Source organism: Mustela nigripes, chromosome 11 (genome assembly GCF_022355385.1).
Source record: "Mustela nigripes isolate SB6536 chromosome 11, MUSNIG.SB6536, whole genome shotgun sequence".
NCBI classification, from domain to species: domain Eukaryota; kingdom Metazoa; phylum Chordata; class Mammalia; order Carnivora; family Mustelidae; genus Mustela; species Mustela nigripes.
Window position 1 is genome coordinate 8,639,520 of NC_081567.1, and position 25,999 is coordinate 8,665,518.

The window sequence follows — 25,999 nt, forward strand, 5'->3', positions numbered from 1 at the left end:
GATCATTTGGGGGCGCCTGGGTGGCACAGTCAGTTGAGCATCCTACTCTTGGTTTTTGGCTCTGGTCCAGATATCAGCACTGTGAGATCAAGCCCCGTGTCTAGGGCTCTGTGCTCAGCCGCCAAGTCTGCTTGAGATTCTACCTTTGCTCTCTCTCTCTCTCTCTCAAATAAATAAATACGGGACGCCTGGGTGGCTCAGTTGGTTGAGCAGCTGCCTTCGGCTCAGGTCATGATCCCAGGGTCCTGGGATCGAGTCCCACATCAGGCTCCTTGCTCGGCGGGGAGCCTGCTTCTCCCTCTGCCTCTGCCTGCCTCTTTGTCTGCCTGTGCTCACTCGCTCTCTCTCCCTCTGTCTCTGGCAAATAAATAAATAAAATCTTTAAAAAAAAATTAAAAAAAAATCAAATAAATAAATACAATATTTTTTAAAAACCTGGAAATAGGGACGCCTGGGTGGCTCAGTTGGTTAAGCAGCTGCCTTCGGCTCAGGTCATGATCCCAGCGTCCTGGGATCGAGTCCCACATGGGGCTCCTTGCTCCGCAGGGAGCCTGCTTCTCCCTCTGACTCTGCCTTCCACTCTGTCTGCCTGTGCTCGCTCTCACTCTCTCTCTCTCAAAAAACAAACAAACAAACAAAAAAAACCCCTGGAAATAGGGGCAACTGGGTGGGCTCAGTGGGTTAAAGCCTCTGCCTTCGGCTCAGGTCATGATCCCAGGTTCCTGGGATCAAGCCTGACATCGGGGTCTCTGCTCAGCAGGGAACCTGCTTCCCTTCCTCTTTCTGCCTGCTTCTCTATCTACTTGTGATCTCTGTCAAATAAATAAAATCTGTTCAAAATAAATAAATACATACGTACCTGGAAATATATGTTCAACCTCTAGGTGATAGGATGTTTTGAAAATCTACAGTACTTTTCTTTTTTTAAGATTTTATTTATTTATTTAACAGAGAGATCACAAGTGGGCAGAGAGGCAGGCAGAGAGAGAGGGGGGAAGCAGGCTCCCTGCTGAGCAGAGAGCCCGATGCGGGGCTCGATCCCAGGACCCTGAGATCATGACCCGAGCTGAAGGCAGAGGCTTATCCCACTGAGCCACCCAGGCGCCCCTACAGTACTTAAAAAAAAAAAAAAAAAAAAAAAAAGTCAAGTGTTCTTTTAACTGAGCCAGCCAGGTGCCCCACTTTTATGGATTTATCTATTTAATTTCATTTTTTAAAAACTTATTTATTTATTTGACAGAGAGGGAGAGAGGAAACCACAGGGAGAACAGCAGAGGGAGAGGGAGAAGCAAGCTCCCTACTGAGCAGGGAGCCTGACGTGGGGATCAATCCTAGAACCCGGAGACCATGACCAGAACCAAAGGCAGACGCGGAACTGACTGAGCCAAGCAGACACCCCCAGAGCTCCTATTCTAACTAAAACAAGGAATGAAAATCCTCCCTGGGATCTCAGGGTTCAGAGGTCCCTGGTGACCTTTGGAAGAGTTGCTTCAGCGGAGTGGTGGGCACCAAAGGCAGACAAGAGCAAGCCAGGCCTGGAGAGAGGTAAGGGGGTGGACATGCGTGTGTGTGCTGCGCTTTCGTGGAGTCTGGCTGTGAGGGGGAGGAGAGGGCCGGCGCAGGAGGGGGGCCCCGCGATGTCTCCTGGAAGCACACATGCCAATGCTCGCCTGCTCCGATCTCCCTGCTAGAAAGAACTTGCTGATGAACCGTGAGGAGCTCAGGCATCAGGCAGCCTCTAGTTCCAGCACCTTCTAAGGCTAGAGCATCAGAGCCAAGGTGTCACTCCTGGGACATCCTCCAGCCAGGGACAGACACAGAAACTAGGGCCTGACCATTTCTACCATGAGGATCTACTGACCACAGGTTGAAAGGGTTTATGTCACTTGCTTTTCTTTTCTTTTCTTTTCTTTTTTTAAAGATTTTATTTATTTATGTGACAGAAATCACAAGTAGGCAGAGCAGCAGGCGGGGTGGGCAGGGGAAGCAGGCTCCCTGCTGAGCAGAGAGCCCAACGGAAGGCTCCATCCCAGGACCCTGAGACCATGACCTGAGCCAAAGGCAGAGGCTTTAAGCCACTGAACCACCTAAGAGCCCCTGTCACTTGCTTTTCATGACAGAGACCAGAGGATGCTCAGAAGCCCTGGGTGAAGCATCCAGTTGGGAAAGAGCAGCTGAATATGGGGGAGAAGATACACAGATGGAGAGAGGGAGGTCCTTGACGAGGCAGAAGGACCGGGGTCTGGACTGCGGGGGAGCCGTTCGGTCAGGCCAGGGGAGGAAGAAAGAGCCAGGAGGGAAGGAGAGTTGGGTGCAGACACACGAGGGCGAATAGATTTGGGAGCAGGGTGACAGCAGACCTCCCTGCAGAGAGTTTTCTTTCTCTGAGAGACGGGAAGCAGGATCAGGCCCGGAGCCGGGAAATTAAGCCCTTCCAGGAGCCTGGGCTGTGATTCCATTTTCCCCTCTAAGCCTTCTCTTCCCACTTGCAGGATAAAGGGTTTGGACAACACCCCTGGTCCCCAAACGTGTTTGATCCCCAGGAGCATTTCAGAAGTACAATTTTGGGGGCCCCTCTCTGTGAATGTCCACAGCAGAGTGGTGGGGCTGGGAATTTGTATATATTTTTAAGGAGCCCCCCGCTTCCCCCGGGGGTGGATGTGGGTGCACAGCCAGGTTGGGGAAGTGCCCTGCGGGGCTGCTCTGGCTTTGAGAGTTTGTGGTTGGGGAGGGAAGGTGCACAGTTCCAGCAAAGCATTACGGAAGCCTCAAGCTATAGAAGCCACATGCCTGCTCCCCGTCACCAATAACTAGAAAAGCCCCAAAGCTCAAAAGGCAGCAGAAGTCAAGGGGAATGACAGGAAGGCAAAACGAGCAGCAGGATCAGAGGCCCTACCTGCCTGGAGAGCCCACCGCACGCACTCTGTGGTCATGTTTCCAACCCCACCGCGGGACGTGGGTCAGGGCTCGATGGAGGGGACTCCCTGGGGCAGCCGGAATCAGGGCTGGATCAGGCCTGTTGCAGGAGCTCAGGGATGCTTGGCTGAGCTGCCTTTCTGAAACCCGAGCCCTGGGGTAGGAGGAAGGGCAAGGAGGGGCTGCCTGGCCCTGAGAGTCCACGCCTGCCCCCCCACACACACCCCAGAGCTCCTCCTCTGCCTGGGTGCCCCTTCCCTGGGGCTGCTTCAGACCGTGCGGGTCACCTCCACTCTCCCTTTGCCTCCCTCTGCCCCCGAGGTCGGGTGGGGACAGGCTGGGGCCACCGGCCAGCTCCATGGACGGGGACTTTGCCTCTGCTCATCTTCCAGCTCTGGAAAGAAAAGAAGAAGAAAGGTCTGTGTTGATTTGCTTTTGGGGGATCCTTCCCCCTCCTAAACTCCTGGGGGCAGAAAAAGTGATTGGAAATTTGACCTTGGAAAGACTGTGGAAGAGGGGACAGAAAGAGCCTAGAACATTCCCCCAGGTACGAATACTTCACTTTTGCTGGTGTGTGTGTGTGTGTGTGTGTGTGTGTGTGTGTGTGCGTGTGTGAGAGAGAGAGAGAGAGAGGGAATGGCATGTTTTCTACTGGTCAGACGTGGAATTACTCTTGATGATCTCCCGGGCCCCTTCGGACAGCTTCATTCTATGATTCTGCAGCCCTAAACCGCACTCAGTCATTCAACAAACATTTCTCGAGTACCCACCCTGTGCCAGATGCTGCAGTTGGATAAGATCTTGCCTCTGCCCTCGAAGGTCCACAGAGAGTAGTAACAGTAAAGCAGGTACCAAGCGTAGGGCGGACCGGGCACTGGGCTAAACCTTTTATAAACTTCAGCTCCTTTAACCCAGCAACAATGGTTGGAGCAAAGTGTATTCCTAAGCCCATTTCACAGATGAGGACAGTGAGGGCATGCAGCTAGTAGAGATGCGCATCCCGAGTTATGCTGCCTGCCTCCCCCCACCGCCCTGCCCCGAAGCTATAAAGGTAAAAGGTGCACTAATAAAGGGAGAGGAGGGAGTGTGAGAGCTTCAGAGAGTCACAGTTCACGGAGGGCAGGGAACAGGTAAGCCTCACTTCCACCCGGGGTCCCGGAGGTGAGGCAGGGCCAGGCCCTGATCACCATGGAGCCCCTCAGCAAAGATTGGCCCATGGCTGCCCCCCCCCCCCGTCCAGTCCTCCAGTCCCCATCTCCCAGCTGTTCCCAGGTCAGGCAGAGGGAGGACAAAAGCTGATTATTCCACTGGGGGCTGTCCTGGGCCCCATGAATGGAGCGTTGAAAACCCCATGCCCACATGCAGATAGGTTTTCAGTCCTTCCCCAACCAGACTGTTTGTACGCCAGGACGGAGGCCAAGCCAGGGGGAGACGGGGGGCGCTCTCCTGCTGGGAGGTATCTCCCTCTCGGTACATCCCAGACCCGTCCATTAAACCAGACTCCCATCTCCCCCGCCCAAGCCATCCCACGGCTGCCCAGGCACTGTATCAGACTCCCGCGGAAGGTCTGCCAGGAAGGGGGTCATGGGGTCTCGCCGGGACGCTGCTTACGTGGGGCAAATGTTCGCTGAGCACTACACGTCCAATTTATGCACGTTGGGACTTGTATACCTCGATCCAAAGTTTATTTATTTATTTGAGGTTTTGTCCACTCATTGTCTTGAGAGGGGATGGGGAGAGGGATGAGGAGACTGCGCTGAGCACAGAGCCTGACGTGGGACTCGATCCCATGACCCTGAGACCAGGACCTGAGCTGAAATCAACAGTCAGGGGCGCCTGGGTGGCTCAGTGGGTTGAGCATCTGCCTTCAGCTCAGGTCATGATCCCAGGGTCCTGGGATTCGAGCCCTGCATCGGGCTCTCTGCTCAGCAGGAAGCCTGCTTCCCCCCCTCTCTCTGCCTGCCTCTCTGCCTACTGCCTATTTGTGATCTCTCTCTGTCAAATAAATAAATAAAATCTTAAAAAAAAAAAAATCAACAGTCAGAGGCTTAACCGAATGAACTGCCCAGACGCCCCCCCACAAATTTATTTACTTATTTTTAAGTCATCGCTACACCCAACATGGGGCTCAAACTCATGACCCTGAGATCACAAGTCACGTGCTCTTCCAACTGAGCCAGCCAGGAGCCCCTCCGCAATCCAAAACTTTTTTTTTTAAAGATTTTTTAAAAAATTTATTTATTTGACAGAGATCACAAGCAGGCAGAGAGGCAGGCAGAGAGAGGGGAGGAAGCAGGCTCCCTGCTGAGCAGAGAGCCTGATGCGGGGCTCGATCCCACGATCTTAAGATCATGACCTGAGCCAAAAGGCAGAGGCTTTAACCTGCTGAGCCACCCAGGTGCCCCCTTAACCCAAAACTTAAACAAGCGTCTTTAAGGGCTTCCTCCTCCAGAGGGATAGAACATCCCACGTGGCATCTAGTCTCCTACCCCTTCCCCATTTTGGCATATTTGAGAGTTAAGGGAAACCATGTTTCCTTGATTTCCGCACCACCCCCCCTTAATTTGACTCATTTCTTCTTACTTAAATTAACTTTATTATTTACACATATATATATATTTCAAAGATTTTATTTATTTATCTATTTGTCAGAGAGAGACAGACAGAGAGAGTGCACATGCAGGGGGGAGTGTGGGGGGAGAAGCAGGCTCCCCGCTGAGCAGGGAGCCCAAGGCAGGGCTTGAACCCAGGACCCTGGGATCATGACCTGAGCTGAAGGCAGGCTCTTAACCAACCGAGCCAAGCGTCCCTTTAAATTAACTCTAAAGAGAAACTTTATATTGCTCCAAGTAAATGGAAAACCAGAAGCCTTGGGCATAAATAGCACTGTTGAAAGAAAGAAAGAAAAGAAGAAAAGGAAAAGAAAAGAGTAAACATCGGCCACTAAAAGTATGTGGATTACCACCCGTGGCACCAACACCGGGCTTTGGGATGCGCTGAGCCCTCTGCAAGACCTCCAGGCCCGCGTTGGCCTCGGACCAGGCAACCCTCTAACTTTGCCTCTTACCACTTGCTCTCACACCAGACCTACCTGCTCGCTAGAGTCCTGTGCTCCGTCCTGTCCTTTCCAGGGGTCCCCGCCGTGGCCCCTGCTCCTGTCACCACTCAGAATGCCAGATGCAAGCAGAAATGTCACATCCCCCTAAAGCTCTCGCTGGGCCCCTTCCAGCGGGAAGTGACTGGGGATCTTGAATTCCAGATGTTCCAGCTGTGACTTCTCCACCGCCCCTTGATGGGACCCTCCGAAAGGCCGGGCCCTGGCTGGATGCTCCGGGAAGCAGAGATGCGAATTGATCCCCAGCGGACAGAGAGGAGCAGGGGTTGGAGGCCAGGAGACAGGAGCAACGCCCCGTTACCCCTCCCCCCAGCCCTGTCCTTCTTCCTCCTCTTGCCCCTGGGTGAGTGCCCTCCCCTAACTCCTGACCTGTCCCCTTTCCGGCTCTCAGGTTTTCCCAGCTGTACAATTATCGTGGGACGTGATTTGTCAGTGAGGTAGTTTCCGAAGTCCTTTCCAACTAACACTTGTTCAGGGTCGAGTTAAGGGTCTGCATTGGGGAAATGGAGGGCTCAGTGCTGGAGGTGAGGGCTCAGCCTACACAGAGTCTGGGCAGGTAGGGGACATTGGAAATAGGGAAGGAGGGACAGGAGTGGGCTCAGCAGCGGCTATTCGAAAGGCAGGGATGATCCTAACTTGAGAAAAGAAGAAACTCAGTCTCAGTTTCTTCATCTGTAAAATGGGTACAGTAGTGCACACCTCGGAGCACTGTTGTAAGGATTCTACGAAGTAATGTACACGAATGTGTCTGGGACCTATAATACCCTGCATGCAAGCGAGGAGCTGTTAAGGATTTCCCATTTCCCATGCCAGGCCAGTTTCCCTGTTTACCTCCCCGCCTCTCAGGCCATGTGTGGTGGAGAAGAGTGTGGCTGTCTGGGTTGGAATCCCAGCTCTACTCCCTGTTCGCTGTATGGCCTTGAGCGAGTTGCCTAAACTCATGAAACCTGACCTTCGCCGTGTGCACAACCCTATCCACCACCTCATACGTCGTCTTAGTGGTTTAGTGAGCTGGGTACATAAAATGAGCACAGTGCTTGGTGTATACAGATAGGAGGGCTCAAGCAGAAGGTCTTGTATGGTAAATGTTTTGGGGGATATCCTAATGAATCCCAAAAGCACTTAAGGCAGAGCTCGTGACCGTGGCTTGGGGCGGGGTCAAAGGGGTGAGGCTGGGAAACACCTAGATGAGTTGGGCACAGCCACATCACCAGGCAGAAGGCCCAGAAAGGGGCATGTAGCTGGTGACCGGGGATTCGGAGGAAACCGACAGCACTTCTAGCTGAGGGCTCCAGGAAGGCTTCCCGGAGGAGGGGGTTCCGAGCTGTATCTGGAAGGAGCTGCAGGGCTGTAATGAGCCGAACTGTTCAAGCAGAGGACACTGCAGGGTCAAAGACCCAGAGACAAGACAGATGGGATATAAAGAAGCCGGAGGTGGAGGGATGCTGGGGGCCTGGTTGGCTCAGCAGGTACAGCGTGTGACTCTTGATCTCGGGGTTGTGAGTTCCAGCCCCACTTTGGGTCAAGATTACTTTAAAAATTTATTTAAACAATTAAATTTCATTTTAAAATATAATTTAAAAAAAAAGTCAGGGGAAGCTGGTCAGAAGGTACTAGAAGGTTTTGCAGAGAAAGCTCAGGGTCGGGGACTCCTGCGGGAAATGTGGAGTCTTGCAGTGGAGGGGGATAAAAAGACCCCTGTTTCAGGCAGATCTCTCTGGGGTGATGGGAGATGGGCGAAGCAAGGGGGCCCACTGGGGCAGTCGCGGGGAGAGACAGGAGAAGCTTGGAGAAGGCAGGGGAAGTGAAGGGGGGGGTGGGAAAGATGGCGCTAGGGGGGTTGGGGGGGAGGCTGTGTCCCCAGGGCCAAGAGGCCCAGGGAGGGTGTAGAGGGGCCAATGCTCCACGTCGTTCTGTTTCAGCCGGTGCCCTCCAGCCCGCCCCACTGCCCTTTCCAGGTAGGTGTCTCTGCCCCTCCGTGCCCTGCCCCCACGTACTCAGAGGCTAAAACAGATCCTCGGGGAGTGATGACTAACCAGCCCACGGTAACTCTAGAGGCCCCCAAATGGATTGCACTGGTCTCCCCATTGGACCGAGAGGGAGAAATGAGGCCCCAAAGGGACTGATCCTCCAGGCTTCACAGCAAGGTGGGCGTCCTGCCCTTCAGGCCCTGTGATCCCTCTGGTGCCAGCTCAACCCTCTCCACAGAGCTGAGGCTGGTGGGGGGCCCCAGCCGCTGCCGGGGGCGCCTGGAGGTCTTGCACGGCGGCTCCTGGGGCAGCGTCTGTGACGATGACTGGGATGTGGTGGATGCCAACGTGGTGTGTCGACAGCTGGGCTGCGGCCTGGCGCTGCCCGTGCCGCGGCCCCTGGCCTTCGGCCAAGGCCGAGGCCCCATCCTGCTGGACAACGTGGAGTGTGGCGGGCAGGAAGCCGCGTTGAGCCAGTGCCGCAGCCGAGGCTGGGGCGTCCACAATTGCTTCCACTACGAAGACGTGGCTGTCCTATGTGATGGTAAGCGGAGACCTGTGGCCAGCGAGGGCAGGCAGCAGAGCTGCAGGCTAGATGAATGAAGGGACTCCCACGCGGGAGGCCATGCCAGGGGGGGGCCTTGGCTAGTCCTGGTTGTCAGTGTCTCAGTTCCGCTTCGTGGTGTGTTCTTGGCTGAAGGAGAACCAGCGTTCTTGTGTCTGCGTAGGGCTTTGATGGTTCCAGCAGAGGCCTCTTCCCATTTTTTAAATCAAACAAGTGGGGTCAGTACTGGCAGTGAGGTCCATCTGGTGTGAAGCTGCAGCAGAAATCTCTGAGAGGCATTGACCTTGAGAGTAAGGGTTCTAGTTTTCCAAGAAAATCACCTGGTGGGCTCATTAAAACACAGAGCGTGGGTTTCCTGATTCTGTAGGTCTGGGGTGGGGCCTGGAAATTTGCATTTCCAGTATGTTCTCAAGTCATGGGATGTTGCTCTAAGAAGTCATCTGAAGCCACGGCTTTCTGGACTCAGGGGGCCCCTTCTCCTCTCATACCCCAGGGTTCCTGGCTTTGACCTTTTGTGTGGCCAGAGGCCCTATGGCAGGTACCTTAGGGGTCCGTGTCCTGCTGCTCAGACAACCGTGGGTGTGAGGATGAAGATGCATGTGTCCTCCCCCCTCCCACCCTGCTTCCTTCCCAGAATTCTTGCCCACGCAGCCCCCAATAAGGAAAGTGTTCACGAGTCGGGTGCCCTCTACAACTCCCCAGCACGGGAAAGGTAAGGGCAACACGGGGGATCGCCTGGGCCTTAAGAACCCCAATGGAAGTCTCCCATATCTACCCTTGACGGTGGGAAGAGAGGGAGAACCACTGGGTGAGCTGAGTCATTCCCTCCCCATCCAGCCCCTCGCAGCCCCCCAGGCTGCTCACAGGCTGAAGAGGGAGAGAGGAATCCATTCCCGTGGGATGAGTAAAAATAGCACAAGTTTAGTGAAAGAGCAGAATACCGAGCTTAATGCGATGGGAAAGTCCGATATGTACAGAAATGTGGGTAATGATGTAGAGCAAGAAAATCGAAAGTGCCCTAAAGGATGGACAGATAAACAGGCAAGAAGTCCAGAGGAGGAAGTGGGTCTCATCTATTGGGGATCAAGGAGGGCTTCCTAGAGGAAGAGTTGTTGGCAATGCACCTGGAAAGGTGAGGCGGTTTTCACTGAAGTAGGAAGTGAGGAAACAGCATATCCTATAGGGTTAGGATTGCTTAGGAGCGCGTGGACCAGGGGTAGGAAGGTAGGTTTTTAGGCAGAAAATGACACACACGCGAAGCCAGTCTGTCCTGATCCCACAAACCTCCCCTGATCTGGGACTGTGAGGAGGCAGTGCCCTGGGGTAACTGGGTGAACAGCTCCTCCTTGGTTTTAGGTCCTGGGGCACCATGCACTGTGGGTACGTGCGGGGCCTGAGGCACTGTGGGTGCGTCGGGTCAGGTGCACTGTTGGTAAGGGAGGCAGAGCCCTGTGGGAGCTGCGCCCTGTCGCCACCCCCCCACCAGGTGAGGGCAGCGTGCGCCTGGTGGGGGGCACGGGCCCGTGCCAGGGCAGGGTGGAGATCCTGCACGGCGGCCTGTGGGGCACTGTGTGCGACGACGACTGGGGGCTGCCGGATGCTGCCGTGGTCTGCCGCCAGCTGGGCTGTGGGGCCGCCCTGGCCGCCACCACCAACGCCTTCTTCGGCTACGGCACGGGACACATCCTGCTGGACAACGTACACTGCGAAGGCGGGGAGCCCCGCCTGGCAGCCTGCCTAAGCCTGGGTTGGGGTGTGCATAACTGCGGCCACCACGAGGACGCCGGCGCGCTCTGCGCAGGTGCGGGCTGGGGGGGGGGGGGGGGCCCGGGGGGGGGCTCGGGGGCGGGGACAGGGCGGGCCGGGGGAAGGCTGGGGTGGAGGTTCCTCAATGCTCCCCGGTGCTTTCCAGGAAGACCCCGCAATTACTTTTAATGTCCGTCTCAGTACTGCTCTAGTAGTGCCTCTGTATGTCTTTGTGCTAGGTTTCATAGTATTGTGCCAGCAATATTATCTAGCAGCACCCCAAGAATGCCCTCGGAATTTTCTAGCAATTTCTAGGTACTCTTCATGGAATACTAAAGAGTAAAGTAATATTACTCTAGAATTGCACCAGAGGTACTCCTGAATTCTCTCACTGTAATCCAGCGATGAATCCAGATTCTGGATGCTCTTATAATAGTATTTTCACCCACCTGGTCCTTCTCCCATTTTAATAGTTTTTCTGAGCAAATAAGAATAATAGGACCGGGGGCACCTGGGTGGCTCAGTGGGTTAAAGCCTCTGCCTTCGCCTCAGGTCATGATCACAGGGTCCTGGGATCGAGTCCCACATCGGGCTCTCTGCTCATAGGGGAGCCTGCTTCCTCCTTTCTCTCTGCCTGCCTCTCTGCTTACTTGTGATCTGTCTGTCAAATAAATAAATAATTAAAAAATAAAAAATAAAAGAATAATAGGACCAGGGGCGCCTGAGTGGCTCAGCGTGTTAAGCCTCTGCCTTCGGCTCAGGTCATGATCCCAGGGTCCTGGGATTGAGCCCCGCATCGGGCTCTCTGCTCATAGGGGAGCCTGCTTCCTCCTCTCTCTCTGTCTGCCTCTCTGCCTACTTGTGATCTCTCTCTGTCAAATAAATAAGTAAATAAAATCTTAAAAAAAGAAAAAGAAGAACAGGACCAGTAATGGCACTTCACAGCTGGACTCTAGTCTACAAGATACAAATTGTTTGTCCATGTCTCATAGCAAACCAGGGGCCCTCATTCCTGGTTTACAGATGGGAGAGCGTCAGCCCCTTGAGGCAAAGCCTGACCCATGTTCCCATACCGAACCCGGGCAAAGCCACAGCTAACTTTGCTGCCCAGTCTGCAGCATGACCCTTGCTCTTTCTAGTCCTATTTTGTCTTTAAATGGGAGTGAACCTTGTTTTGCAACCCCTTATAAACTGTGGAATGTACAACAGTGCACCCCAAGTAAATTACATACATGGTCAAGCAGGGCAGACCTCCTTGGACCCCGTGGGGGGGGGGGGGGGGGTTGAGCACCAGTGGGCTTTTTACTGGAAGTAAAATCTTTTGTCTTCTCCAGGGACACCCTCCCATTCTCCCCTGACAGCCCAAGGCTGACCAGGAACCTTGGCCTCTGACCCTGCTCCCTTCTCTCCTGCTCTAGTGCTGGGCCCCCCGACTCTTACAGCACTACCACCCTTGGCCACAAGAGAGGACTGGGCCTGGCACACGGAGCCAGAAGGTAAGGAGCCCAGCCTTCCAGGCTGGAATGGTGTAGGGGCAAGGTAGGCAGGGCTGGGAATTAGAAAGGCTGTTCTGGATCTACTGGAAGGGGGCCCTGGCGCGCCAACCAGGTCTTTTGGCCAGATGGTGAAGAGGTGGGTGAGAGAACGAGGAACAGATGAAGCCAGGATGAAATCCAGAGCTCTGGAAAGTTCAGCAAGGCGGGAGGAGACAGTAAGGGAATGCTTTGAAGCTCTGAGGTAACGTTTGGGTGGGTGCTGAGGTTGGCAATGGAGTGGCCTTGAGAGGGTTGAGCTGAAGGTTGAACGAAGGCTGCCTGTATATTTGGAATTTGGTCTGGAACTATCATTAGGATCGAAATTAGGATAATGCCTGGAAATAGGACTCGGTTCATTCCAGTTAAGCTTCCCAAGCACCACAGGTGACCGACATGGCGACACTAGGATTGAAGCTGTGTGGGGTGCAGGTGTGGTACAGCTGGGGGATCTCGTAGGCGTCCCTGTGCCCGGCTGCAGGCCAGAAGGCCTCTTTGTCCCCTTCAAGTGCTCTAGATACCCTGTCTCTGCAGCTACAGGAGTTGGTGCCCTGCCTTCCAGGGAGATGGCACTGTTCACCACCGCTACCTGGGCCGCGGGGAAGAAAAGTAAGTGGCAGAGCCAGGGTTCTGGGGAGGGAGGGCGAGGGTGGGGCTGGGGCTCTGGAAGCCAGAGGTCGCAGCCCAGCCCCTATGGCCGCGGGCCTCTGCGCCCCGCAGGCGGGCGGCTGCGGCTGGTGGGCGGCCCAGGCCCGTGCCGCGGCCGCGTGGAGGTGATGTACGCCGGGGGCTGGGGCACCGTGTGCGACGATGACTGGGACTTCGCGGATGCGCGCGTGGCCTGCCGCGAGGCGGGCTGCGGGCCTGCGTTGGGCGCCACCGGCCTCGGCCACTTCGGCTACGGGCGCGGCCCGGTGCTGCTGGACAACGTGGGCTGCGCCGGAACGGAGGCCCGCCTGAGCGACTGCTTTCACCTGGGCTGGGGTCAGCACAACTGCGGCCACCACGAAGACGCCGGGGCGCTCTGCTCAGGTAAGGCCGCCGCGAGACCGAGCAGAGGCACGTACTTCGGCGCGGGCGGGGCCGCGCGCAGGCGCGTACTGCAGCGCCGGCGCGAGGAGGCGGGCTGTAGAGGATGGGCGGGGTCAGGCGTGGGGGCTCTCTGCGGCACGGCGGCGTGAGCGGGACCGGAGAGGACGCGCGCACTGCGCAGAGGGAGGCGGAGCCCGACCATCGACGCGCTCTGCGGCTGCGCGGCGCGGGCGGGGCCGGGAAGGGAGCGCCCTCTGCAGTGGGAGTGGGGTGGGGCTTGGTGAGGGCGTGCGCTCTGCGGCAGGGAGGGGCGGGCGGGAGGTGAGAGGCGGAAAGCCCCGGACAAAGTCTGGAAATCTGTGTTAAGGGAGAGGCCGCGGTGCTTTGGCTCTGCTGAGTCAAGGACCCACAAAGCCCTAGTAAGCAGAGAGAGTTCATCCGCCTTCTGGGAGCAAACGTCTGACCTTCGGGAGGAATCAGTGGAAAGGGGTGTTTGTAGAGTCTGACCTGTTTTTAAATGCTTCTGTTCATTGATTGGGGTGGAAATTGATAACTTCACCCTCCTTTGGTGCCCTGGGCCTAATAGCTTTGGCCGCAAAGGGGTAGCTTCAAAGGCTTCTGCTTTGGGTCCCAGGGTAAAAGAAAAACAATCCTCATTTATTGATTTGAGAGAGAGAGAGAGCAGGAGCAGGGGGGAACGGGCAGAGGGGAGAGAGAGTGGGGAAACCCACCACGACCCTGAGATCCTGACCCCAGTGGAAACCGAGAGTCCGACTGAGCCTCCCAGGCGACCCAGCAAACCCCATTTCTGATCCAAGTGGCAGAAAGCAGTTGTCCTTCAGGTCTTTTCTCTACCCCTAAATCAGGCTTCCCTTGGGAGGCCTGGAGGTAACCTGGCCTCAAGGAACGTGTTCCTTAAGGTGACAGCCACCTCTTTCTTTTTCTTTGTCCTCGCCGAGCCAGGCCCAGAGGAGCTAGGACTGCAAGTCCAGCAGGATAGTTCTGAGACCACCCGGGTACCCACTCCTCGGCCAAGGGACGGTAGGTGCTCACAGCCCTAAAGATGGAAGTAGAGGCATCAGGATAGGAAGGACCAGAATCCAGGGAGAGCATAGCCTGAGGTTACACAGCTCAACAGATTTGTACCAGGTTTGAGAATCTTTGTTCTGTGCTAGTCTGTTTTCATTAATAGGGATATGGTGTCCAAAAAGAGGTAGGGGGGGGGGTTCAAGGGAGCAATCTTCAGGATTCCTAGGGACAGGAACCAAAATAAGGGAATGTGTCTCCTTCCTGAAGAGATAAATGACAGGATTCACTTTTAAACCTGTGAGTGAGTGGAGATGATGACCTTCAGGGGACACAATCACAGTCTCCAGAGAGTAGCGCTGGGGCTAAGGGTCTGGGATTATGAACAGAGGACTAAGAACAGACATGGAGCACTCGGGATGTGCACAGCACCCCACAAAGGCTGGGGCATGCTCTTCCAGTCCAGAGACTGAGTCTGGACTGCTGCCCGTCCTATTTTAATCTGATTTGTCTGCCGTTATCCATCAGCTCCTAGAGCAATGCTGTGTCTCAGACCACCACCATTTGCCTCTTCTGTCTACCCCTTCATGGCCTGGCATGGGCCAGCCCCTGCAAGCTCTGATCCTTGTCTCCACAGGGCACCTGCGTCTGGTCAACGGAGCCCACCAATGTGAGGGACGTGTAGAACTCTTCCTAGGGCAACGGTGGGGCACTGTTTGCGATGACGCCTGGGACCTGCGGGCCGCCACTGTCCTGTGCCGCCAGCTGGGCTGTGGCCAGGCCCTGGCAGCTCCCGGCGAGGCCCACTTTGGCCCAGGCCGAGGCCCTATCCTCCTAGACAATGTCAAATGCCGAGGGGATGAGAGTACTCTTCTGCTCTGTTCTCACATACGCTGGGATGCCCATAACTGTGACCACAGTGAGGATGCCAGTGTCCTGTGCCGGTCATTGTGACCCAGCCCGTTCTGCAGACCATCTCTTCTGGGAGCCTGCTGTGGCTTCTCCCTCTTCCTCCAGGAAGCCCTCCTCCTGTGACAACTTCAGTTCACCCTACCCTTCCCTCCTCTTGCCTGGGAGAGAACACACTCAGACAGTGTGGTCCTGCCTGGAGGAGCCTAGAGCCGGACTCTACCCATCAACTTTCTGTGTGACCTCACCTGTCATCAGCTACCATGGGCCCGGTTCAGTGAGAGCTCCCACTTTCTGCACAGCCAAAACATAAAGCGGGGAGAAGGGAATGACTTAACTCTCTTCTTTGGTGGGGCTCCTGTTAGAGCATCTTCCTGGAGCCTGGTCCAGGAGGCTCAGGGGCTCTCTGTAAATGGGGTATCTCCCTTACCCCCACCCATATTGGGATTCTCCAAGAAGAGGGAAGGCAAGAGAGGCCCACAGCTCTTAACTTTGACTGTCTAGGGCTGCAGAAGAACCCTGGTCATTGCCCTGGCCTTCTCCAAGAGGGCCCAGACTCAGATGGTGCTTGGCTGGACAAGGGGACTGGAGGGGCCAAAGCAGGGACAGTGGCCCCTCCAAGCAGCTGGAACCAGCATCTCTGATTTATGCTGCCCCCACCACAGAGCCCCCACTTTGCAGTAGCAAAGAACCCTGGGGGACTGTAGCCACCTGTTCATAGGTGCCAAGTCAATAAAGCATTGTCCCCCCCAACCCCCATCTTTTAACTTGTGGGCACAAGTGCATCATTTGTAGCAGCAGGAAAGACTGGTTAGGACTCTGGAGAAAACTGGCTTGGGAACAGAGGGTAGATCAAAAGCATCCTGGAGAGCTCTCAGCAGGCCCCCACATCTTGGAAATGCTGAGTCATGATACAAGGCCTGGGAGGCCCCATAGGGTCTCCGAGCCCATCTCAAGCCCATCTCGGCCTTCCTTTTGCATATAGAGAAATTTTTCCACTGAAGGAAAGGGTCTGCTCCAAGACACATTGCAAGATGGGCAGAGTCACTAGAAGCAAAACTCAAGAAGAAGAAGGGAGAAGGGAGCAGAGCAGCACTGGGGCATTCCCAGGGGCTGCTCCTGGGGCAGCTCACCCAGAGCTCCAGGGGCAGAGAGAAGTGGGGGATCTTGCCAGAGCCCCTCTCAGGCTCAGAGTGAGTAACAAGCAACTGTCGTGGTCAAGCTTCTGTCTTCCATGTCTGGCCTGCAGGCTCTCTGCTTTTGCATGGCTGCGAAACACAAATTTATTATCCTATAAAGCTTTTTTTTTTCCCCCCTAAGGTTTTATTTATTTGAGAGAGTGAGCGGGGAGAAGAGCAGAGGGGGAGGGAGAAGCAGACTCCTCACCCACCGTGGAGACCCACTCGGGGCTCAGTTGCAGGACCCTGAGACCATGACCTGAGCTGAAACCCAAGAGTCGGATGCTCAGCCGACAGCTACCCAGGCACCCCATCCTACAGTTTCTTAGGTCACCAGTTTGAAGTGGGTCTCCTTGCGCTAAGCTCAGGGTGTGGGCAGGTTGGTGTTCTTTCCGGAGAATCTATTTCCTCAACTTTCCAGGCTGTCCACATCGCTCGTGACCTCCCTGCAGCCAGCAAGTAAGTGCATCACTCCGACCTCTGCTTCCATCATCTTCCATCATCTCATCTCCTTTCCTGACGCTCCTGACTCCCTCTTCCATCCTCTGAAGCCCATTGTGACTACGGGAGTCCCTGGATCATCCAGGATACTCCCCCATCTCAAAGTCTTTAACTTAATCCCGCCTGCAAAATCTCTTTAGCCCTGTAAAGTAACCCATTCGGGAGCTCCAGGGATTAGGACAGGGACATCTTGGGGGAGGAGAGTGGGGGAGGGCATTATTTTGCCTCCCACGGGCTCCAGACCTGGGTCCTGGCTCCCAGCCAAGGAGCAAGGCAGACACTTGAGCTCCACAGTCCATCAGCACTTGGCAGGAATGGCTTTGTCTCCATTTGTCCCGGAGCTCTGAGACCCACTGTGTCATTGGAAGGATGAGGACCCAAGCTATGAATGGAACAAAAATACTTGACTTAGGGAGTCTGGGCAGAGGGACGGAGACCCTCCTGCCAGCCTGAAACCCCCAGAGCTGAGTGCATGCCCCAGGCTCAGTTTCTGCTCCGCCCCATCTGGCCACACCCACATTCAGGTGTGCTCCTCCCTCGTCTTGAGAAGTATCACAGCTTCCCATCCCTGGACCCCCTCTCCCATCTAAACAAACTGCTTTCGTCGACACTCTGTCAACCCTCAAAGCAGCCCTGTGGAAGCATTAGCGTCCTTTCTTTCTTTCTTTCTTTCTTTTTTTTTTTTTTTTTAAAGATTTTATTTATTCATTTGAGAGAAAGAGCGAGCATGCGTTGGGGGAGGAGCAGAGGGAGAGGGAGAAGCAGGCTTCTTGCTGAGCAGGAAGCCTGATGCATGGCTGGATCCCAGGAACTCGGGATCATGACCTGAGCCAAACTGAACCACCCAGGCACCCCTGGCCTATGGGGTTTGTCTAAGACTTGTTTTCCACCCAGTTATCAAGGCTAGCACTGTTGTTATGACTGTTGTGGGTCCTTTTTTTTTAAGATTTGATTTATTTATTTGACAGAGATCACAAGTAGGCAGAGAGGCAGGCGGGGGTGGGGGGGGCAGGCCCCCCGCTGAGCAGAGAGCCAGATGCGGGGCTGGATCCCAGGACCCTGGGATCATGACCTGAGCCAAAGGCAGAGGCTTTCATCCACTGAGCCACCCAGGCGCCCCTGTTGTGGGTCCTTTTTAATATTCTGGGGGGCCAGGGCCTGACGACTGGGAGCACACAGATAAAAAAGACAGTGCTTATGCCCTGGGGAAACTCACATAATAATCGCTTGCTGACTTGCTGTCCCTGAGTGGGACAGGCTTTCCTGAAACTCAGCCTGTCCCACTCAGAACTTTTGTCACCTGTACCTAAACCTGGGTTTCCCTGTTCGGTAAGTAACACTACCAATCACTAGCTTAAGCCAGGAACCTGGGTGTTATCCCCAGCAATCCCCACCCCCCAAAACTAATTAGTCACCGAACGCTACTAATTCTATCTCCCAAACCTTGCTAGAATCTGCTTACTTCTCTCCATCTCACATTTCTCACCCCAGCTTCTTCACTGGCTCCCTATCTCCAGCCCATTCCCCACACCACAAGAACCGTGGGCTGTTGACGAACCTAACCTAACGCTGCCACTACCCTGCTCAAATACCTCCCATGGCTCCCCAGTGCTCTTCCTCAACTGCTTAGCTCAATTTGCAAGGTCCTCTCCAGCCTGGCTCTGCCTGTGTTTCCAGCATCATCTCTTGCCACTTGCTGCCAGATTCTTGCCAGACTGAACTACTTTCAATTCCTCTAATGTCTGGGCTCCCTTCCCACCGGGCCTCTGCACACGCTGTTCTCTCTGCCTGGGCTACACGTCACCCTCTCCCCTCCTTCCCCTGAGTCAACTCTAATTTAGCCTCATGTCTTAGCTTTCCTTTTCTCCAGAACGCCCTCTCTGATGCCTCCTCCTCCCGGTGTGGATGAGGCACAGCCAGCCTCATACTCTGTCTGAACCTCCCTAGGGACAGCACTCACCCCTGCAGAGACTGCTGACTTGGCTGTCTCTTCTACTAGCTCAGGGGGCCTTTGAGGGCTGTGGCTGGAGCTGTCATGCCCAGCTTCGTGCACAAGATGCTATGCACAGCAGTTGGTCAAATACTGGTTGTCGGGTGAGTGAAGGACATGAGCAAATATTTCTGAAGCTCTTGTGTGCAGGGCCAGGCTCTGGGGCTCCAGAGCAAGAAGAGACCCAGACCAGCTTCCTGTTTGCAAGGCACAGAGATGACCTTCAAGAGGAGGAGAGAAATGATAAGCCACTGAGCACATCCATAGAGAATTGGAGCTAGTGAATAGTGTTCTAAAGAACATAAAATGGGGGGCACCTGGGTGGCTCAGTTGGTTGAGCGACTGCCTTCAGCTAGGGTCATGATCCCAGAGTCCTGGGATCGAGTCCCACATCGGGCTCCCTGCTCCATGGGCAGTCTGCTTCTCCCTCCGACCTTCTTACCTCTTGTGCTCTTTCTCACTGTCTCTCTCTCAAATAAATAAATAAAATCTTAAAAAAAAAAAAAAAGAAGAACATAAAGTGGGTGTTGTGGTAGGGACTGGGTGGTCAGGGAAGGTCCCCGAGGAGATGAGACTTGAGTTGGGCCTCAGTAATGAGAGGGAGGTGGCCATGAAACTTTTGGCCACAGAAAAATTGGGGAGAGGAACATTCTAAGTCCTTCAGTGGGGATTTAGCTCGGACTGAAAAAGGGCCAGATACTTGGGGCTTTCTAAGTTGTGGGGAGCTTTATTCTAAGGGCAATGGGAATCCATTGGGAAATGGATGACACAGGTGCCCCCAGATGGCAGTCTCTTGAATACCTTCCACCTCTTTCAACTTTTTGAGTGCACCCTGCCTCTTAAAATTTACTTAAAAGGACCTAGTCACCAGGGCGCCTGGGTGGTTCAGTTGGTTGAGCATCTGACTCTTGGTTTTGGCTCAGGTCATGATCTCAGGGTCTTGACATCAAGCTAAGACTCCAAGCTGGGTGTGGAGCCTGGTTGGGATTCTCCCTCACCCTCTGCCCCACCTTCCATCCACACACTGGCACTTGGAAGAAAAAGAAAGGAAGGAAGGAAGGAAGAGAGAAAGGAAGGAAGGAAGGAAGAATGAATCAAGCCAGCTGGGTATTTTCCATTATAGTAAGGATACCCAGCATCACTACCAAAAACTCCAGGAATTCTTCAGAAGCTTGGACTCTGCCGAGCACTCCTGACGTTTGCTGACTTTTGCTTTCTCCTTTTCCTTTCTTTCCTTTCCTTTTCCTTCCTTCCTTCGATATATTCATTTATTTGAGAGAGAGAGAGAGAGCACAAGCAGGGAGGGGGCAGGGAGAGAGAGAATCTTAAGCAGTCTCTGCACTGAGTTCAGAGCCCTGAGTGGGGCTTGATCCCACAACCACAAGATCATGACTTGAGCCAAAACCAAGGTTTGGATGTACAGTTGACTGTCTGCCACCCAGGCACCTGACTCTCTGAATCTTTTATCTGCTTTTGCCTCCCCTGTAATTCTCCTTTCTCTTGTTCACTAACTAAGCCCTTCATTCCTGGTTTCACCAATTCTGGGCTGTACGTATAACACACTTGGCTGGTGATTTGGAGCAAAGACCCAATGAAGAGCTGAAAATTGAAAATTAGATTTTTTTTTAAAGATTTTTAAGATTTATTTGAGAGAGAGAGATCACAAGCAGAAGGAGAGGCAGAGGGAGGAAGCAGACTCCCTGCTGAGGAGGGAGCCCGATGTAGGGCTCGATCCCAGGACCCTGAGATCGTGACCTGAGCCAAAGGCAGAGATGTAACTGACTGAGCCACCCAGACGCCCTAGATACTTTGTTTTTACAAGCCCTTGTATATTCATACACACCACCACTGCCACCTCCCGCCCATTCACATTTCCAGATACTTTTCACTCATTTTTCTCTACTCTAGCCCTAACAGCCTATGCCAGTGCTAGGACCCTCCCTTTCTCCTATTACCTCTTTCCTTCTCCTCCCTGTTTTGCGAGCCCTCTGACTGCCACACTGTTGCTCATTGCTTTCTCCCCCTCCCCCCCACTAAGATTTTTGTTTATTTATTTGAGAGAGAGCAAGAGATGGAGAGAGCACAAGCAGTGGGAGTGGCAGAGGGAGAGGGAAAGGGAGAAGCAAGTTCTCCGCTGAGCAAAGAGCCCAACGTTGGACCTGATCCCAGGACCATGAGATCATGACCTGAGCTGAAGGCAGATGCTTAACCAACTGAGCCACCCAGGCACCCCCCTTTTTTCCCTATTTAAATAACAGTTTTATTGAAATAAAATTCAGTTATCATAAGGTTCACCCTTGTAAAGTATACAGCTCAGTAGGATTTTTTTTTTTTTTTGGGTTGTTTTGTTTTGTTTTTTAGTATTCGCAGAGTTGTGCAACCATTGCCACTACCTAATTTCAGAACATTTCATCCCTCTTCCCCCAAAAAAACCCTTACACCCGTTAGCTGAACTCCTCATTCCTCTTCCCTCAGCTCCTGGCAACCACTAATCTACTTTCTGTCTCTGTGGATTTGCTTATTCTGGACATTTCATAGAGACAGAGCCATGCAATATGAGGCCTTGTGTATGGCTTCTATCACCTAGAATAATGTTTTCAACGTTCATCTGCATTAAAGCGTGTATCAGGACGTCATTCCTTTTTCTGGTGAAATAATATTCCTTTGTATGGACGCAATCAATTGTGTTTAGCCATTCATCTGTTGATGGACACTTGGGCTGTTTGTACCTTCTGGCAATTATGACTAATGCTATGATGCACATTAGCGTGCACGCATCTGAGAATTTTTCAATTCTTTTGGGTATGTACTTAGGAAGAGAATTCCTGAGTCATGTGGTAATTCCACCTCTGACATTATGAGGAACCACCAACCTATTTCCCACAGTGGCCGCACCATCTCACATTCCCACCTGCAGTGCACGTGGGTTCCAACTCTCCACATCCTTGCTAACTTTTATTGCTCCCTCCCCATTAAAAAAAAAAATAGTGAAATCTAAAACAAAAACAAACCAAAAAATTTTAGCCATCCCAGTGGTTGTGAAGTGGTATCTCCTGGTTTTGATTTGAATCTTTTTTTTTTTTTTCTTCAAATTTTTATTTAAATTCTAGTTGGTTTACAGTGCAGTACTGGTTCCAGGAAGAATTCAGTGGTTCATTATTTGCATACAACTCTCAGCGCTCACCATAACAAGTGCCTGCCTTAATAGCCATTCCCCATCCCCCGCCTGATTTGCATCTTTTTAATGACATTCTGTTGAGTATCTTTCCCTATTCTTATTGGCTCTTTATATATCTTCTTTGGAGAGATATCTATTTAAGACCTTTGCCCATTTTTCAATTGGGTTCTTGCTCATTTTTATGCAGAACTGTCTAGCTATCCTGTCTACCACCTAGCCTTCAGGACTAGTTTTCCAATATAGTCCTTTTCGTTTTGCTAATCAAAGCTGGCTCTCCTAATTGAAATTTTGCTGCCTCCCATGAATCTATGTCATTTTTCCTCATTTCACCTTCACAACATGAAAAGAAGGTGAAATCCTTCTGATTTTACATACAAGTATTTAGGGGTTGGCCAAGGTCACATACCTGATTAACCAGGGTTAGGTATCTGCACCCAGAGCAAACTCCCCAAAGCCCCACCCTGTTCCTACCAACTAGCTGGTCCTATTGTATCTCATGACCGCCCAGGATCCTTCTCTTCTGCGCAGAGAAGAGGAACTATGGACAGAGAAGGGTCTGGACTTTCTCTAAGCCACATAGGGTGGTGGGTCAAGCCCATGAAGGGACTCCCATCTCAGTCCACGGATCCTCACCCAAGCCCCACCCGCTGTTTGGACTCCGAGAGAGTGGCAAGGCTCGGCCCTTCCGGCCCAGTCGGGTCGCGCCTTCCTGCTGAGTCACCGCCACGACACGGGGCGGGGCGCGGAGGACGGCGGAGGGGAGGCGGGTAAGATCCCGCCCCGCGTGGGAACTGAAGCCCCACCCCTAGCTCCGCGGTTTCCTCCCGATTGGGCAGACTGGGAACGGCCCAGCCAATCACAGCAAGCTGCGGAGTGCCGGTGGGACGCAGCCTAAGGCGAAGGAAACGACCCCACCTCCCCAGGAATCAGCCCCTCCCGGGCGCGCCCCGCGGGGCTTTTGGGAGCGTCCTGGGCCGGATCACTGAAGGGGTGGGGCTGGCCGGAACCTGGGCGGGGAGGCCGGGAGCAGCCCACACCCGGACGGAAAGGAACGCTCGGAAATGGCCTGCAGGAGGTTGGGGTGAAGGCGACCTTTTCCAGTCTGTGCAGCCATTCGCAGTTTAGAGGAGTGGCCCACCAATCGGGCGGGCTGGGGTCTCTACCCTTGTTTTCAAAGGGGAGTGTTGATCCACCCCAGCAAAGGGATGGGGTTGCTGGGTCACACTGAGGGTGTGGTCCCTGTTGGCCCTCAGCGTTTTTGAGATGTAGGCAAGGCTGGGGAGGTGGTCTCTGGCTCTTAGTGGTTTCTCAAAGTCAAGACCGGATGGTCAGCTCGGTCTCTGACGCTAGCTTCTGCTCCTAGTGTGACTTGGTCTGCTTGACCTTTCTCTTAAAGATTCCGTGCAGTCTTTCTTCCCTTCAGCTCGCTCAGCTACTCATCAAATATTCTGAGACTCTTCCTTGTGTCATGCAGGGATGAAAAGGTCCATTGCTGGGCTACCAGGTCCATGCCCTGCTCGAGTTTATATTCCAGGCGGGAGACAGAGCAAAAGTTGCATCAAAGCCTGATGAGCATTGCAATGGGACTGAACAGTGTTAAGTTAGGGGCAGGTCCTAGGGGCCTCTAATTTATACTGATTGGGACGAGAGCCCAGGGACTGCTTTGAGAAGAAAGGAACTTTTTAAGGAGAGGAAAGGGAACCTGGCTTTATTGGAATGGGAGGAAAATCGGAAGATTAGAATTAGAAGTTCAACCCAGATGGTGGGTGTAGAAGGGAGGAGAGCCTTGTAGGTCATTAACGATTATGGAGATTATCCTGAGGGCACTGGGAAGCTAACTTATCGGGTTATAAAGGAGAGACCTAATAAGATCTGAATTTTACAGAGATCGCTCTGGGCATCCTGTGGAGAAGAGAGAGTTAGTAAGATAATAAGATAGAAGCAGCGAGACCAGTTGGAGACTGATGGATTAATGCAGGGGAAGTGGGGGGGGGGGGGCTGGACTTTGGTGAAAGTGGTATTTGATGAGTCCAGAATGAGCAGGGAGCTCTAATGCTTCCTCAGGCTCCACTCATTCATTCTGTCATTCAGAAAATATTCTGAACCACTCTGAGCCAGAAATGATGCCCAGTCTCCCAGGGAAAGGGGCTCCTGTCTGACCCTCTCAGGGTAGAAGGCAAGGGGTGATGTCTGCAGAGGGCTGGTTCGGAGCTCTCTGTGACCCCACAACTCCAAAGTATTTGGACATCGATGTGGGGGTTCCTATGCATTTCAACCCTCACCAGGCTTTGACTCCCCTCTGCTGTCAGCCAGGAATTACTATTCCTACCTAGCAGATGGAGAAACTTATGCTCAGAAAGGGGACTGCCCTGACCAAGGTTACTCACCCTGAACTAGAGGCAGACTTGGGAACTGGGTATCCGGGTTTCCATGGCCTCTCTCCTCACTGTAGTCTGGATACCCACATTTGGGGTGTTTCAGGCTCAGAGACTCCCTTCACCCTGTCAGACAGAGGGGCGCCTGCTCCCTGCCTCTCTGAGCCCAGCTCCAGCCCCAAGATTGCTTTATTATTAGCAACAGCCCACGGCTGCACGGAGCTGTAGAGCCTCTATCTTGCCAGAAGACTTCACGTGCAGTATTTCATTTGATCGTCTGGCCACACTGGAAAGTGAAGATTATTATCCCCACTTTACAAGTGAAAAGATTGAGGTTTAAAGACAGTAATTATTATGCATCATTGAGCTCCACTAGGGTTCAAAAGCTTGGAAGTACGGATGCATTGAACTCTCACCCCTTGCTACGGGTGCTGGACTCGTAGAAAGCAAAGATGAATGGGATATGGTCTCTGCCCCCAGAGAGGAGACCCATATATAGGGATAGAAAGCATATACATTCCTAGACCTTGTATAAGACCCCAGCTTGCGGGTGCTTAGAGAAGTATTGTGAGTTCAGAGGAGGAAAAAGGCGTCAATCCTAGAAGTTCTGGGAAGACTTTTGGAAAAGGGAACATTTAAGCTGGGATTTGGATAGGTGGGGAGAGGGCGATGGGTCCCTCTATGCCCTCTTCCTGCATCCTGGACTCGTCACACCTACCAGATTTCCTGCGCCTAGTAGACATTCAACATTTGAGTGAACGAAGGAGCAAATGTATGGTGGAGAGGCTGGATGGGGCCCGTTTGCAGGTGGCCTCGGTGATCAGGAGTGTCTCTTTCAGCCCCGCCGCTGAGGGCTACTGTCTGGAGCGTGTCCCGTGGATAGTTAGGACAGAACCATGAAACTTGCTCTTACTTCCCTGTTGCAGCAGGGTTTGGCACTCAGCGTAAGTGCAGGAGGTAAGGGGCGCTGGATAGAGGAACCCTTAATTGGTGGGATCTTGACCAACTCTGCAGCTCCGGGACCTGAGGTCACACAATCACCCTCAGCCCAAGCCGCTTGGCCAGAGTTTTGGAACTGTCCCCGTAGTGAGCCAGGAACAGAAGGCAGCTGTTACCCCCCAAGTTCTTCTTGGCCCTAAAGGACCCCTGTGATGCCCCAGGTTACCCAGATCCCTTGTCTCTGTGGGGCAGAATCACTGAGGACTGTGGTAGTGGTTCTCATTTTAGAAATGGGACTGAAGACTGTAGGGGACCCAGTGACCAGGGAAACCTCTCAGCTAGTAAGGGGCAGAGTGGTGTGGGGGTGGGGTGGGGGGTGGTCCTTGTCCCCAAAGCAGTGCCCCCCACTCCTGCTGCCCTTGAGGAAGCCCTGAGGGCACACTCTTCAGTCTGCCTGTGGGGAAACAGGGTCAGCTGGCTGGGATTTCTGCGGCACACGCTGTGCAGGTGGTAGAGACAGCCCAGCTGCCCGGCTGCCTGGCGTGGCGGCCTCTGCCTTCCCAAAGCAGCCATCCGTCTTGCACTGATTGGGTCCAGCCCAGCAGCTTCCCGGATGAGCCATGGGCACCCAGCCAGCCTGCTCAGCACTTTCTCTCCCCAGCTCTGTCTCCGGCAGTCTGTCTTCTTGTCTGTCCCTCTGTCGACTTCGACTCCTTGTTTCTCTTTCTCTCTCTCTTTCTCTCTGGGGCTTTGTCTCTGCTGCCATGTGTCTGCCTGTCAATATCATTTCTCATCTCTTCTTTTTTTTTTTTTTTTTTTTTTTTGGTGAGCCTCAGGACCTCCTCCTGCCAGCTGGGCTCCTTGCAGACGCCTTGGGCAAGTCCCCTTCCTTGGGGCTGAGGCCTTGCCGCTAGCTCTGAGACTCATCCCTTTGCTCAAACAGCCCGTTCCTGGGTGGCATTCCTGAGGCCTGTGGCCTGGTTGCAGTTTGCCTTTTCCCCCAGGCCCGGCCTCCTTCTGGAAGGTT

General features: G+C 53.6%; 1 protein-coding gene across 1 annotated transcript; it reads left to right on the forward strand.

Annotated features, from left to right (window-relative positions):
• The first annotated feature begins 3,328 nt into the window (after positions 1-3,328).
• SSC4D (scavenger receptor cysteine rich family member with 4 domains) lies at positions 3,329-15,603 on the forward strand. The gene is made up of 11 exons (XM_059415931.1): positions 3,329-3,463; positions 6,176-6,374; positions 7,954-7,989; positions 8,240-8,545; positions 9,201-9,278; positions 10,053-10,367; positions 11,731-11,808; positions 12,379-12,453; positions 12,565-12,876; positions 13,840-13,917; positions 14,540-15,603. The coding sequence occupies exons 2-11, from the start codon at positions 6,209-6,211 to the stop codon at positions 14,854-14,856; spliced, it is 1,761 nt and encodes a 586-aa protein (XP_059271914.1). The 5' UTR covers positions 3,329-3,463; positions 6,176-6,208; the 3' UTR covers positions 14,857-15,603.
• The last annotated feature ends 10,396 nt before the right edge of the window (positions 15,604-25,999 follow it).

Bases quoted from the DNA above. Each gene is read 5' to 3' on its own strand.
- SSC4D (XM_059415931.1), top strand. From the start codon at position 6,209: ATGGGACCCTCCGAAAGGCCGGGCCCTGGCTGGATGCTCCGGGAAGCA. The intron at 8,546-9,200 runs GTAAGCGGAGAC...CTTCCTTCCCAG, and splicing joins CGTGGCTGTCCTATGTGATG to AATTCTTGCCCACGCAGCCC. The intron at 13,918-14,539 runs GTAGGTGCTCAC...TTGTCTCCACAG, and splicing joins CACTCCTCGGCCAAGGGACG to GGCACCTGCGTCTGGTCAAC.